Consider the following 13,383-nt stretch of genomic DNA (forward strand, 5'->3'; position numbering starts at 1 on the left):
TTTACAGCTTTTATTCTAGATAGTTTAGCCACTCTACCCTATTCATTGTAGACAGTTTAGCTACTAAACATCATCCAACCTGAACAGTTTAACCACGAAATGACATATAATATAGGCTGTTTAGCTACCGGACCACAGTGAATCTACACTAGTTAGCCAGTGGACCATATATAATCTAACACTGTAGCCACCACACCACAATAAACCTTATCATTTTATCTACTAGATTATGTGAATATTGCATCCCTTAACCAATATTTACATAAACACACTACTCTGATTCACAAAGGTAAACTTACACTTTTGTGTAAGTTTACTATTTTCTTTTGGCATTCACAATTTTACTAATAGTAATGTTACAACAGCGGAGACTGCAGTCAGGTTACAACAGCGGAGACTGCAGTCAGGGTGGAGAACTCCGCACATAAAAAATTAGGACATGCCTATCTTTTTATGAGCCAAGACTACGCCGCGAGTGTGAAGTCTCCGCCGTCATAAATTTACTATTAGTAAAATTAAACTTGTAGTTTGTGAATACTAGAAAATGCTAAACTTACACAGAAGTGTATGTTTACCTTTGTGACTCAGACCCAGAATGTTTACTGTAAGGAGTTCGCAATTTTGAATTATTTGTCCTGAGCAGAACCAGTCTGTGAGATTTATTTGTGCATTACTGGAGCAGGAAGACAGACCCTTCATGCCTTATCTCCGAATTGATTTTGATGTATCATTTGTCTTGTTGATAAGTTCCTTGTGGTTTCGCATATCGGTTGTTTATACAAACTATTCCCCAGAACTAACCTCTGTCCTCATTCATCCTCACAGCGCATGTACCTCCAGTGACAAATTTCAGAGTTATTGAAGAAGGGCTGTTTAGCCTAAAGGTGGCATGGACCCCTCCACTGAGCAAACTGGAAGGCTACAAAATCTACATTCCTCGATGTAAGTGGAGAGTGAGTCACAGAGTGTGTTTATAAGCAAGTGTGATCATTTGTATAAACATCCCAAGAAGCAAGTCAGCTGATGCGACCAACTAGGATGGGCTGGGAAGAAAAAGTAGGCCAAGTCCAAGAAAGAGTGGGCCTGTCAGGGAGCTCAACAGAGAATGGACTGGCATGGGACCAAACCCCAATGGGATGGGGCTGAGGCCAAACTGAGAATGAAAAGGGAGAAGCAAGCAGGTAGAGAATCACCGGTTGGAGGGTAGCAGACTATCAATGAACCAAGCGGAGACTGAGAATGGTTCAGGCCATCGCAGGGGAAGGGAATGGGATTTAATTGAGAATGTGCCGGGAAGTTGTTTGGGTCAAACGATAATTCAGGGTTAATATTAAATTTTCAATGAGCCGGGAGGGTGAGGCAAACTGATAATAGAGTGGGAACTGGCAAGTCAAGAATGAGAATGGGCCAGATGGCAGTGGCTCTGTGGTTTGGGTGTGTATTGAGAAAACATGGAGAGGTTGGGGACACTAGTCCCCGACACATAACATTTTCAGTCTTTTCATATCAGTTCAGAAACGAAATATTTGAATCCATTAAATTTGATGATCTTTACATGCTATACAATTTTGGTTGATGACATGGAGCCTAAAGTAACTCAGGTACTGCATGTTCCAGAGTCACCAGTTTGCCAGCTGTATCATGTCGCCCTGCATAATATGATTAATATTATATGGTTAATATTAGACTTGGGAGAGCAGCTGACCAATGAGAGAAACTCAGTGCCCATCCAAAGAGACTTTCATTGAGAAAGGTAATTATAACTAAATATTAGTGTAACTTACAGTGAGGCAGGGCATGCTTATTGATTATATCTGAGTTAGGTTATTGCTATGCACATTACCAGCAACAGCAGAAACAGTGTTTGAAAACTGGACCCACCAACATCTGGGTTCCTTTATTCTATGTTACTCTTTGATTTTGTCTGTCTTTTAGCGAACCGACCTGGACTGACATATGAACAGAACCTTAGCGGGGATATTTCCTCCCACACCATCGACAACCTGGAAGAGGACAAGGAATATACTGTCAGCATCTATGCTGTGTACCCCAAAGGACCGAGCCAACCTGTCTCCTCTATGGGCCGCACCTGTAAGTTTTTATCGTCACCTTCTGTCTTCAAAGGATGACATTTTGTTGTTGCAGAGCAGGGATTTTCAGATGTTATTTCCAAACTCCATCATCACCCTGGTTTGTATCATTTTGACCCATACCTCACCCTGCAAGAAGAGGTAGTCCAACAATGTGTTAGATGCTTGGAACCTCATTCCAGCAGAAACTGTGAAAGCAAAGTCATAAGCGCCAGACACTTGGGGTACTACAGTGTAAAAGGCAGAGTAGGGGAAAGAAGCAGGGATACAGCTTTGAAGCAGACAGACAGTGGCCAGACCAGACAGCCCTTGCTTGTCCTACCTTTCATCAATAGCTATGTACCAGGAATAAATTGCATCAAACCTCACCCTGCGGTACCTCTCACCAAGGGCATTTTAAAGATCTTTGATAAATGGCATAGTTAACTTTTTAATCAGGAGTAATATTATAAGAGATAATCAGCACATGTGTTTCAAATGACAATTGGGCTTCATGAATTTTGAAAGCGCTGAGAGTAAGAATTTCCAGCAGGAAGGCGGGCCGTTCTCGGCTGGCAGGTTTTGCGCATGGACTTATGCTTTGAGGCACTATTTTTACCACCTTCTTGTTTCCTCCAGTGAAGCTGCTACCAGTGAAGGATCTCTCACTCCAGAACATCACCACAGGCACTATCCGGGCTCTCTGGACGAGTGTCAGGGGCGCCTCCGGGTACCGGCTCACCTGGGCCTCTGCCGGTAAGGCTGTGGCATGGCTTGACTGCTAGCTGTTGAAAACCCATCCCTACACTGGTTTTGATTTTTATTTATTTTGTGTTGAAACAACATGCATGTTTATTTGACACTTGAACATACACAAGACATTTGCATTTCTTTATTTTTGACATTTATCTAATGCAAACTACCCACAAAAGCCACCAAGCCAGTTATAGCAGTAAAAAATATTGTATAAAATGACAGAATCAAAATGGCATATGGTAAAAAAAAGTTGAACCGTTAAAGATATTAACAAAAATACCATGAAGATACACTTATACTTATACTTACATTGTAGGTAACCGTTAATGTTAAAAAAAAGGATTTTGGCCATTTTCTGGCTTGCAGCAATGCTGGTTTTCTTGTGGTTCCACATGCCTAGGAGTTGAGAGGCTAGAAGCACAAAGAGAATGATTGTGGCATGTCAGCCACATGACCATCAGAATGTAAAGAAAGGGGAAAAGCCATTTTAGGCACTTATTGAACCCTTTATTTCACAGAAAGGGGAGCTCGAAACATAAGAAAAGCGCATGCATTGTGTTCAAAACATTGGGCTGTTTTGTGTTAAAGAGTACCATGATTTTGTTAATGCAGTGTTCTGAGAATATTCTTTTACTGCTTTCTTTACTACAGAAGGAAACATTCAAAATATTAACCTGGGTGATGCATACAGTGAGTACATGATTCAGGGTCTCTACCCAGACACAGAGTACATTGTCACTGTCAACCCCATTTTTGTGGACACCGAGGGCCCGGTAGTGACCTCAGCAGCCACCACATGTGAGTAACAATCGTTGCATTAAAGGCAAAGAGATAAAAGTGAGTTTAGAATGTGCAGAGTGACATCATTTTATAAAAATTACAGGAGTTATAGAGGGGAAATTATTTTTCACTGCCTCCTGCCCATGATGACATCAGTTTTTTACTTGTATTTCATTTATTTATTGTTTGATTTTAACCACAAAAAGGCGCATAGACATTACAAATGTATTCACATAAAAAAGGAAGAAACAGCACCCTTTTTTGATCAGCTGGTACTTAGCATCTTCTTGGGAAAAAATAGCAAATTCTATTTATTATAGTTCATCTTACTTTCCCATCACTCTAAAGTGCCAATTGCTTATTCTCGTATAAAGTGACTGTATGCATACATTATAACTACAATAGTTATATTAATCATGATACAATCTAACTCTATAAATCATAATAACATTGATTTGTATAATCACTCCAATATGAATTTAACTTTACAATATATTAATCAATCTTTTAGTGTTGAACTTATCAATATACAATATATCATATTAAACAGAAGCCTATTATAAGACCAACAACAATGTAAAATACAGAGGCAATTGTATAAATAAGCATATACTTTGCCGCCACTTCAACAGGTCTCACTTTACAGTCACAAATCACCATATTTACTCATACTATTATTCACTGTTTCTAAAAATGTACCAACCCTATAACATAGCTTGATATTACTATAATAAGTCTTGGATATGTCATATCTGGGGCTCTCTAAAAACAGGAAGAAACATGTTCTTTCTTTCATGTTTAAAAATACAGCAAAATACTAATATATGGACCGCCTTGGAGAGGCAGATGGCGCCTGCGCGAGCTTTCGTGTCGGCTGTTTGAGCGGATCCTCTTCTGTCCCGCAGCTCTACAATATGCTGCTGTGTGCTATCTGATGCTTCGAGAACGGACCGTCTTTCCGAATGCGTTTTTCTCTGAGAAAAGCAGCCGCTTTGCCTCGCCCTCGAATCCTGACATACTGACACGTTGGTAGTTTGAAAACGCCGATATTGACTTCAGCGCTGATGCTGGAGGTTGTAGCCGCACTGTGGAGGCTGCGAAGAGCGTGGTGGGCGGTGACCTTCACAGGTGTTCCGACTCGGCTTCGCGGCGAATATTCTGCCAGTACAGAGTTTGACCGGCCGAAGAAAGCTGCAATGGCCCCAAAGCATGTACGGAAGGTCCGCGGTCAGGAAGCAAAGACCTCTCTCCTCGCAACTAAAGAAGGTGAGAGGGATACTGTTGCACACCCGTCTGCTGGGAAAGTTAAACAAACTATAATGACTTTGTTCTCGACTGCAGAGCAAAAACGCCAAGCGGTGTCGACTAATGAGTCTCAATCAGATAACACTCTCTCTACACCACGATCTGATGTCTTGGCAGCAGATGATGTATTAAAGGATGCAGCAGACGATAATGTATTAAAAACGGTGGCTCATAACCAATTAAAAGAAATAGAACCCAGCTGTTCAATATCTTTTGAGGCAGTAACGGTGAATGAAAGCCAGATCCCTGAAAAGCCTGCTATGGTTATACCGTCAGAGTTTGAATCCGGGGATTTTTATTCAGTCTCGGAGAACTCTGCCTCTTCGTGTGAAGAACTGGCTGCGCAATATTCGAAACAAATGCTTATTGAGGGTGAAGCTGATTCATTTGAAGACGAGGTGAACGCTAGCGGCGAGCTTGGGGAGGAGGACACCCCGGCCACTGTAAGAGGTCGAGATGTATCTCTGGCTGAGGGCGCTGCTGGATCTCAAGATGGTCAAGGAGGGGATATCACTCTTACTACAATATATCAAACTATCTTGAGTCATATGGACAAAACTGCATTAGAAAGTCAGAAAATTCAAAACTCTTGTCGGAAGCTACAGGGGTCGATCAGAAGGTTGGTCAAAGCACAGTCAGATTTTGGAGAACGATTTACGGAAGTTGAAACGCGAATTTCCAACATTGAGGATGAACTGACTAAACAAAAAACGGCTACTGAGATTCTGAGCAGTAATAGAGAAGATGTACTTTGGCAAATGGCTGACATGGAAAATCGTTCTCGGCGCAACAACTTAAGAATAATGCAGATTCCTGAAGGCAACGAAGGACAAGATCCACGAAAATTTGTAGTGGATCTTTTTCAGAAAGCTTTTCCAAGTCTGAGTAAATGGGATTGGGATCGAGAAATTGAAAGAGCTCATAGATTCCCTTTTAATATTCAGTCTCGTTCTGGGCAGAATTTAACTAGATCAAGACCCAGACCGATTCTTGTAGCTTTCAACAGTTTTCGTGCTAGAGAAGATGTTTATCTGCAAACTCGTTCAAATAGCCAATCCATGGCGGAAGGATTCACTTTTTTTACGGTACCTGATTACTCTAAACACACAATGGATATTCGTTGGCAATTGCGACAATTGGTGGATTTATTCCAAAAAAAGGGCGCGCAGGCGTATATCATGAATCCTGCAAAACTTAAAGTGATTTATAAAGAAAAAGCGAGATTTTTCACTAACGTTGCCCTTGCTAAAGAATACTTACATTTTTTGAAGGACTCTTAAATGGATTTTTTTTTCTCTTCATCTTTCACACAAAATATCTTTATATTAATTTGTGGACAAGATAGTCTATTCATATTATAAGGTTATTCATTTCCTCTGTTCATCCTCCGATCAGGGTTGAGGTTCAAAGATCGTTGATTAAGATAAATTCAGGTGACACATAGCAGGGAGGGGTTTCCTCCATAGTTCTTATTTTTTTTTCTTCTTTTTTGTGATAGAGTTGATAGAGCTGTGGGAGTCGACAGAGGGGGTTGACGCTCATCTCCATCCATAGGACTGTGTCCTAAAGCCTTGATTAAGGGAGGGGGGAAGGGGTTTTCGGGGTTGGGGAGTGGTAAGAGGGGTTGGGGAAGGTGGTGGGTATGGGGTTGGGATGGGAATAAAGGAAAAAACTCCATGGTGGTTCCAAATGACAGTCATGAAACGGATATTTTCGTATGGTGTACGTATGTCAAGAATTTAATTTTGTACAATTATCAGTTTGGTAGGGCCAACATTGTTTTGAGGATATTGATTTTGAGATTAATTTTCAATGTCTCGAAATATAAAAATGTGTTCTTTTAATGTATCCGGGCTTAATTCTAGCAATAAAAGACGGAGAATAGCTGCAGAAATCCGCTTTATCCAACCAGATATTCTCTGTCTGCAAGAAACACATCTGTCTTGGGATAACAGGTTACTTGTAGCAGATTTGGGCTATACGCTGAATGTAGCTTCCCAACAAATTAACAACATCAGAGGGGTTATGATCCTTTCTAGACCCGGATACTGTATAGCGGGCCGTAAATTAGCTGATAAATGGGGCAGATGGGTTATATCAGAGTTTACAGTACGAGGTAGGGTTTTTACAATCTGCTCAATATATGGATCTAACCTGGATGAGGCTGAAGTCTTGGAATCATTAAATATAGAGCTTGCTAATTGGAGAGTTCCGTTAATTTTATGCGGAGACTTGAATATCAACTTGAGTACTACGGATCTAATGAGAGGTTTAGAATATTATCAGGGACGGAAACCACGAGTTTTTAAAGCTTTATACAATCTAGTTAATGATCATGGCTTGGTGGATATTTGGAGTAAAAATTACCCTACCCTTCCAGGATATACCTATTATTCTGCACCACACAAGAAACTTGTTCAGCTAGATTACTTTTTTACATCTTTAACTATTCATACTCAGACTAGGATACAGACTTTTCCCAGAGTCACATCGGATCACTCCCCCATTATGATTGAATGTTCAATTTTGACTGAGATAAATACTTTAAGAAGTTTCTCATTCGATAGGAAGCTCTGCCTTAATGAACAATATAGAATTCACATGACGGAATGGATGACAGAATTTTTTAGTATCAATTTAGGTTCGGTTAATATTGCAACAGTGTGGGACACATTTAAGGCCTGCTTTAGAGGAGAAGCGATAAAATTTGGATTATACCATCAAAATAAATTACGGTCTCAAATGAGGGTGCTCTATGAGCAACTAAAGGTAGCGGAAGTAGGACTCGCCAAAGTATTAACAAAAAAAGATCATTTAATCCAGATATCGCTTATGGAAGCAAAAATTGCACAATGTAAGGCGACTATAACAGGAGTGTGGGCTGAAGAGACTGCTCGTAAATATCTGGTAAATAGAAGACATATTTACGAATATGGCGAATCCATTGGCCGGTCTCTAGCATTAAGACTAAAAATGAAGGCGACTTCTCGATTGATTCCGAAATTACAGGACCAATCTGGAGTGGTTCGGGAAGCCCCGTCAGAAATTTTAGAAGTATTCCATTAATTTTACTCGGAGCTTTACACTCGGCAATCAAACTTTTTCACAGTTCAGATTCCGGATGCGGCCATACTAAATCAATTAACTGATGTTGAGGCAGACGTTTTAGATAGTCCTTTTACTATGGAGGAATTAGAGGAAGCTGTTAGGCAAATACCAAATGGAAAAGCAGCTGGCCCTGATTTTATTCCCGGGGAAGTTTATAAATGTTTCTTTGAGTCATTGAAGAATATGTTGCTAGCAATGTTCAGGATCGCACAAACTGGAATAGCTCCAGCTACATGGAACGATGCTTCTATAGTTGTTTTCAGTAAAAAAGGGAAACCTCCGGAACTACCTGGATCCTACCGGCCAATATCCTTGCTTAATTGCGACTGTAAGCTATACTCCAAAATGATAGCGAACCGCTTATCTAAAGTTATATCCTCATTAGTAACCACAAATCAGCATGGTTTTATACCAAAAAGAGGTACGGTCTCTCATATTAATAAAGTTATCACTTTATTTGATTTTGCAGATGTGGAAAAGAGGGAATTAGCTTTGATATTGCTTGACGCAGAAAAAGCTTTTGATCATGTAGAGTGGGTTTATTTATGGGAAGTGATGGGTTTTGGGAAAGCTTTCTTAACGGCAATCCAGGTATTATATAATGCTCCAAATGCCAGAATTGCGGCTATGGGTCTAAAATCTGAAAAGATTAATATCACTAGAGGAACACGACAAGGGTGTCCCTGTTCTCCCTTACTTTTTGCATTATATATTCACCCTTTTATTATCAGTTTACAGAATTCTCCTCGTATCAAACCTTTTTTTGTTACAGGTATACCATATACAGTATTTGCATACGCAGATGATATAGCTATAGTGACTATTGATCCTAGGGAGGCAATAGGGGAGATCGAATCACTAGCTAAAATCTTTGGAGTTATGTCTGGGTATAAGTTAAATTCTGTAAAAACCCAAGTTCTTTGCACAAAGAACATACAATTTAATGATTCTCGGGTTATAAACGAGGTCACTTACTTAGGCATTACAATTAAAACCCAAATGCAAGAGATTGTTGATAGTAATTGGAAGGAGACTATAGCTCAAATTAAGCACTCATTAGATAGATGGAGCAGACTTCAATTATCAATAATAGGTAGAGGGAATATAATTAAGATGAATATTTTAGCCAAGATCTTATATTTATTTCGAAGTATACCTCTGGAATTTTCACTCAAGCATATACAGCAATTACAAAATATCTGTGGGAAATTTGTGTGGGCTCCAGGTAAAGTTCGTAGAGCTATGAAATGGCTGACGTTACCGGAAGAAAGAGGAGGTCGTGGTTTGCCTGATTTTTTAAGTTATTATTATATATGTTTTTTACAAAAAATGAGCTATATATTGACAGGGGAACCTCCAAAAAATGAGGCGGATGCCCCATCTATCTTTTTTTTACTACTAGGAGAACAGGCAAAAGGCTGCCTATTAAAGGAATTAGAGGGCAACTATTACAAACATACTCGATTTAAGGTATTCGCCTCAGCATTTAAAGTTTGGAGAAACGTCAAGAAAATGATTAAATTGGGTAAAATCATATATTATACTCCTTTTGATGCTAATAAAATACTCCCCTCTGTGTTCTGGGACGATAATGCAAAGTTATGGACTAGAAAAGGGATCTCAAAAATTGGTGACTTATATGATAATAAAGCAACATTCGTAACATACGCAGAACTGGTAGACAAATATCAGCTTCCACAGGCGTCATTTTTTAAATATCTTCAAGTTCGCGACTTCTGTTTGAAAAATCAGATTGAGGCTCTCCCTAATAATTTAATAGAGGGGATCCGTCTTCAAAAAAGGATTGGCCCACTCTATTCGATCTTGACGGAATATAGATATGATGATATTCAAAAATATAACCAGTATTGGATAAATCAGCTAGGAGATCCCCAAATTGATATCGTAGAATCTTTATCCCTCGCTAAAAAAATTTGTCTGGCAGCCAATCTAAAAGCTCAAGTTTATAAAACGATCTTTAGGCTATACTACACTCTTAAACGTATGGCAACTTGGGGAGATAAATACAATGGCAAATGTTTTCGATGTGGGGGTCCGGAAGCTGATATGTTGCATATTTTTTTTAACTGTCCAAAACTGTCGCATTTATTCGTTAATGTTGAAAGATTTATGTCATTGGTATTGTCATGTCCTTTGAAGATCTCCTCTTCACTTATGATACTGGGAAGTTGTCAAAAAACATACAGTCATCCTGTTTTAAAAGAACACCGGTATTTCTTATTCCTTGCAATGACGGTTGCTCGCTTATGTATTGCAACAGAATGGCTTTCATCTGAGCCCCCTACTTTTGAATTTTGGAGAGCCAAGTTGTATCGTATTTATGAAATTGAAATGAATTTGTATGCGCTAAAGGGTACTCGGAAGAAACGTATAGGAATGTTAATCTGGGGAGCCCTCACAAATTTTTTTGGTAGCACAAGTACACCGTAGTATTTGAGATTTGGTTTTATCTTCCTTTTTTTGGATTACAGTTATGTATGTATATATTATCGGATCTGTCATGGAAATAAAAAAATATTTAAAAAAAAAAATACTAATATATGACATAAGGTCAAAGTGCACTGTGCGCAGCAGGCACAAACAACCTCTGTTTGGGATTTTGTTTTGGAGATCTAAGTACTATAGCTCCACTTTATAAACGACAGCACTTGGCCGATTCTCATCTTCAGCATCCATCAGCTTATGTTTTTTGCTTGTTAATCATTTAAATACTGCTGTAACGTGCCATTATAATCTGTGTCAAGTAAATGGGCCAGTTGTGGTCTCTTCCTGCAATCATTAATGTCAGATTGCAGAGCATGCTTTTACTAGCTCGCAGTTGGAGTTCATTTGGAGTAATATAGAGGATACATTCATAGCCTGCAAGACATTACCTAAATTCCTAATAAAAAGGGTTGTGTCCCTCAGTTGTAACTGACATTTGAATAAATACCTAAATGTACCCTTAGGTGCTGACCATAATTCTACTCCATAATTTACAATTCTGTGCCAATACCTTTGTTTACTACAATTCCAGTCAAATTAAATCGGGTGGAATAATGCAATATGCTGTTGACCCAAATAATTGGGACATATCTTTTAAAACCAATCTTCATTGAATACGTATAAGGGTGAGTTCCAATTTGAGGTATTTTTGATGCCCATGGTGTCAGATATCTCACTTCTTCCACACCAGTAGTGCAAGGTCTAGTGTATTATAATCAAGCCTCCATGGTGGCAGGCTTTTCCACCCCAGGGCAGCTGATCCTGTCATGGAATGATCCACTTCAGAAGAAAACCTCTATGCGTTTCAGGCATGGTGGAATTCCCACCATCATGTCTTGGCAAGGTGGGTGGCACATTGCCATTACTCATAGCTAGCCTTTCAGTGTCCATTTTGAGAAATATCACTATGCTTTTCATGGCACACTCACAGCCAGACTTCACAATGCGGGGATACAAAGAACCACCCTCAACTGGATCCAATCCTTTCTCTCCAGCCGAACCCAGAGGATCAGACTCCCTCCCTTCCTCTCCGAACACACCGATATCAACTGCGGAGTACCCCAAGGATCATCTCACAGCCCCACGCTCTTCAACATCTACATAGCCCCCCTCGCCGCCATCGTCAGAAGGACCGAGGAACGTGGCAGCCTGGATGAAAGACAGCTGTTTGAAGCTCAACTCAGAGAAGACCGAGGTCCTCTTCCTTTTACAGAAATCTTATTACTGTTCTCCTCTAAAATTGGCAGTGTGACATGATAATAAATAGTGATTAGTAACAGACATAAGTAACCTACTAAAACTAGTAAAAGATAAATGCATTATTATATGCAAGAGATCAGGTCCAAATTGCCTAAATCCTGGTTGTTGCAGTGCAGTCAACAAGGGATATAAAAGGCAACCTAGGGTAGATATTTCTGCAAGGGCAAGATTCTCAGGGGCATATTCTCAAGGATCTATCGCCGAGTTATCGGTACTTCATCGCAGCCAAAGTCACGATAAATTTATCGCCCCATTCACAAGCTGGTGCTAACAGCCGATACCACCAGTTTACCTGTGATAGCATCCGCAAAAAACATCGCCACAGATGACCCCTGCAACTATCGCTAATGAGGTGCAGAGTAGGCGTTCCCGAGCAAAAAGCCGCAACAACACCACACCTCAACAATCTCAACGACCAGCCAGATTGGCGATAAGACCTCAAAACAGGCAATAATGTGCATTAGCAGCAGGAAATTAACACCTGCTCTGACCTGGTGCAAAGTCGGACAACAACCTGCACCAGAAAAGGGAGCCCAGCCCACAGCCACACCTGAAGACCAATAGATGCCATGGAGCCACTGATCATGCAGCTCGGAGCCCCAACAGGGCCACAACACCCACTGCCACCATCCCAGGACCGCCCCCCTCAGGCCACCCCCACCCCCCGGACTACCACAGAGGCAGCGCAGATAGAGACGGCGGACCTTCAGTAAACGCACCAGCCTCACAGACCTAACACCAGACAATGTCATTGCCCACTACAGGCTCAAAAGGATAACCATCCTCTGCATCCTGACCATCATTCCCCACCGGCTGACAGTACCAACACAGTGGACAACCAAGATCCCACCTCAGACAAAGCTGCTGGCTGTGCTGCACCTGTTGGCCTCTGGCACCTCCCAACCAACAACCGCCAGAGTCGGAGGAGTCTCAGAGCAAGCCCCATCCAAGTCCCTCACACTTGTCCTGGATGCCATCATCAGCTTGGTACCCTAGTACCTATATGTCCCCCACAATGCGCAGGAACAGCTGGCGACCAAGCAAGAACTACTCGCCATAGCTGGATTACCGCACGTGTTGGGGGCAATCGACAGCACACATGTCCTACTTGTGCCCCCTGCCGACACTGCACACAATTACAGCAACAGAAAGCACACGCATTCCATCAATGTGCAGGCAATAGTGGACCACTGGGGACTCTTCACCAATATTGTTGCCAACTACCCAGGCAGTGTGCATGATTCCTTCATCTTCCGACAGTCCATCATCAACCAGTGCTTCCAGGATGGCACCTATGGGAATGCACTGCTCGTTGGTAAGTACCAAATGAACACACCACACATCTCAACTCCACAATCATGCTACTCACAACTCTGGCAATGCACACATTACAAAATCACATACAACATGCCCACCCATCCGACACGACAGCACAACTTACTGTGGCAACATGGGCTAGCCATGTACATGAGCCTTCAATGGCATGGCACCTCAGCCACACAATAGCGGAATGTGGGGAGAGGTGGGAACCAGGCTTGTGCGAAGTAGGCAAGTGACCCATGAATGAGAATGTACACAATGCCAAGTGTGGCAGCGATGT

The 13,383-nt window shown here is 41.1% G+C and overlaps 1 protein-coding gene across 1 annotated transcript in view; it reads left to right on the forward strand.

Moving 5' to 3' along the window:
• The window catches only part of LOC146855703 (uncharacterized), a 1,104,791-nt gene that overhangs the window by 289,338 nt on the left and 802,070 nt on the right, over positions 1–13,383 (forward strand). Inside the window, exons 9-12 of the mRNA XM_085653597.1 lie at positions 826–942; positions 1,936–2,091; positions 2,709–2,825; positions 3,477–3,623. Of these exons, the coding sequence (XP_085509723.1) occupies positions 826–942; positions 1,936–2,091; positions 2,709–2,825; positions 3,477–3,623 (537 nt within the window). The remainder of the gene's footprint in view (positions 1–825; positions 943–1,935; positions 2,092–2,708; positions 2,826–3,476; positions 3,624–13,383) is intronic.

This window comes from Triturus cristatus, chromosome 4_1 (assembly GCF_964204655.1).
Source record: "Triturus cristatus chromosome 4_1, aTriCri1.1, whole genome shotgun sequence".
In the NCBI taxonomy this organism is placed as follows: domain Eukaryota; kingdom Metazoa; phylum Chordata; class Amphibia; order Caudata; family Salamandridae; genus Triturus; species Triturus cristatus.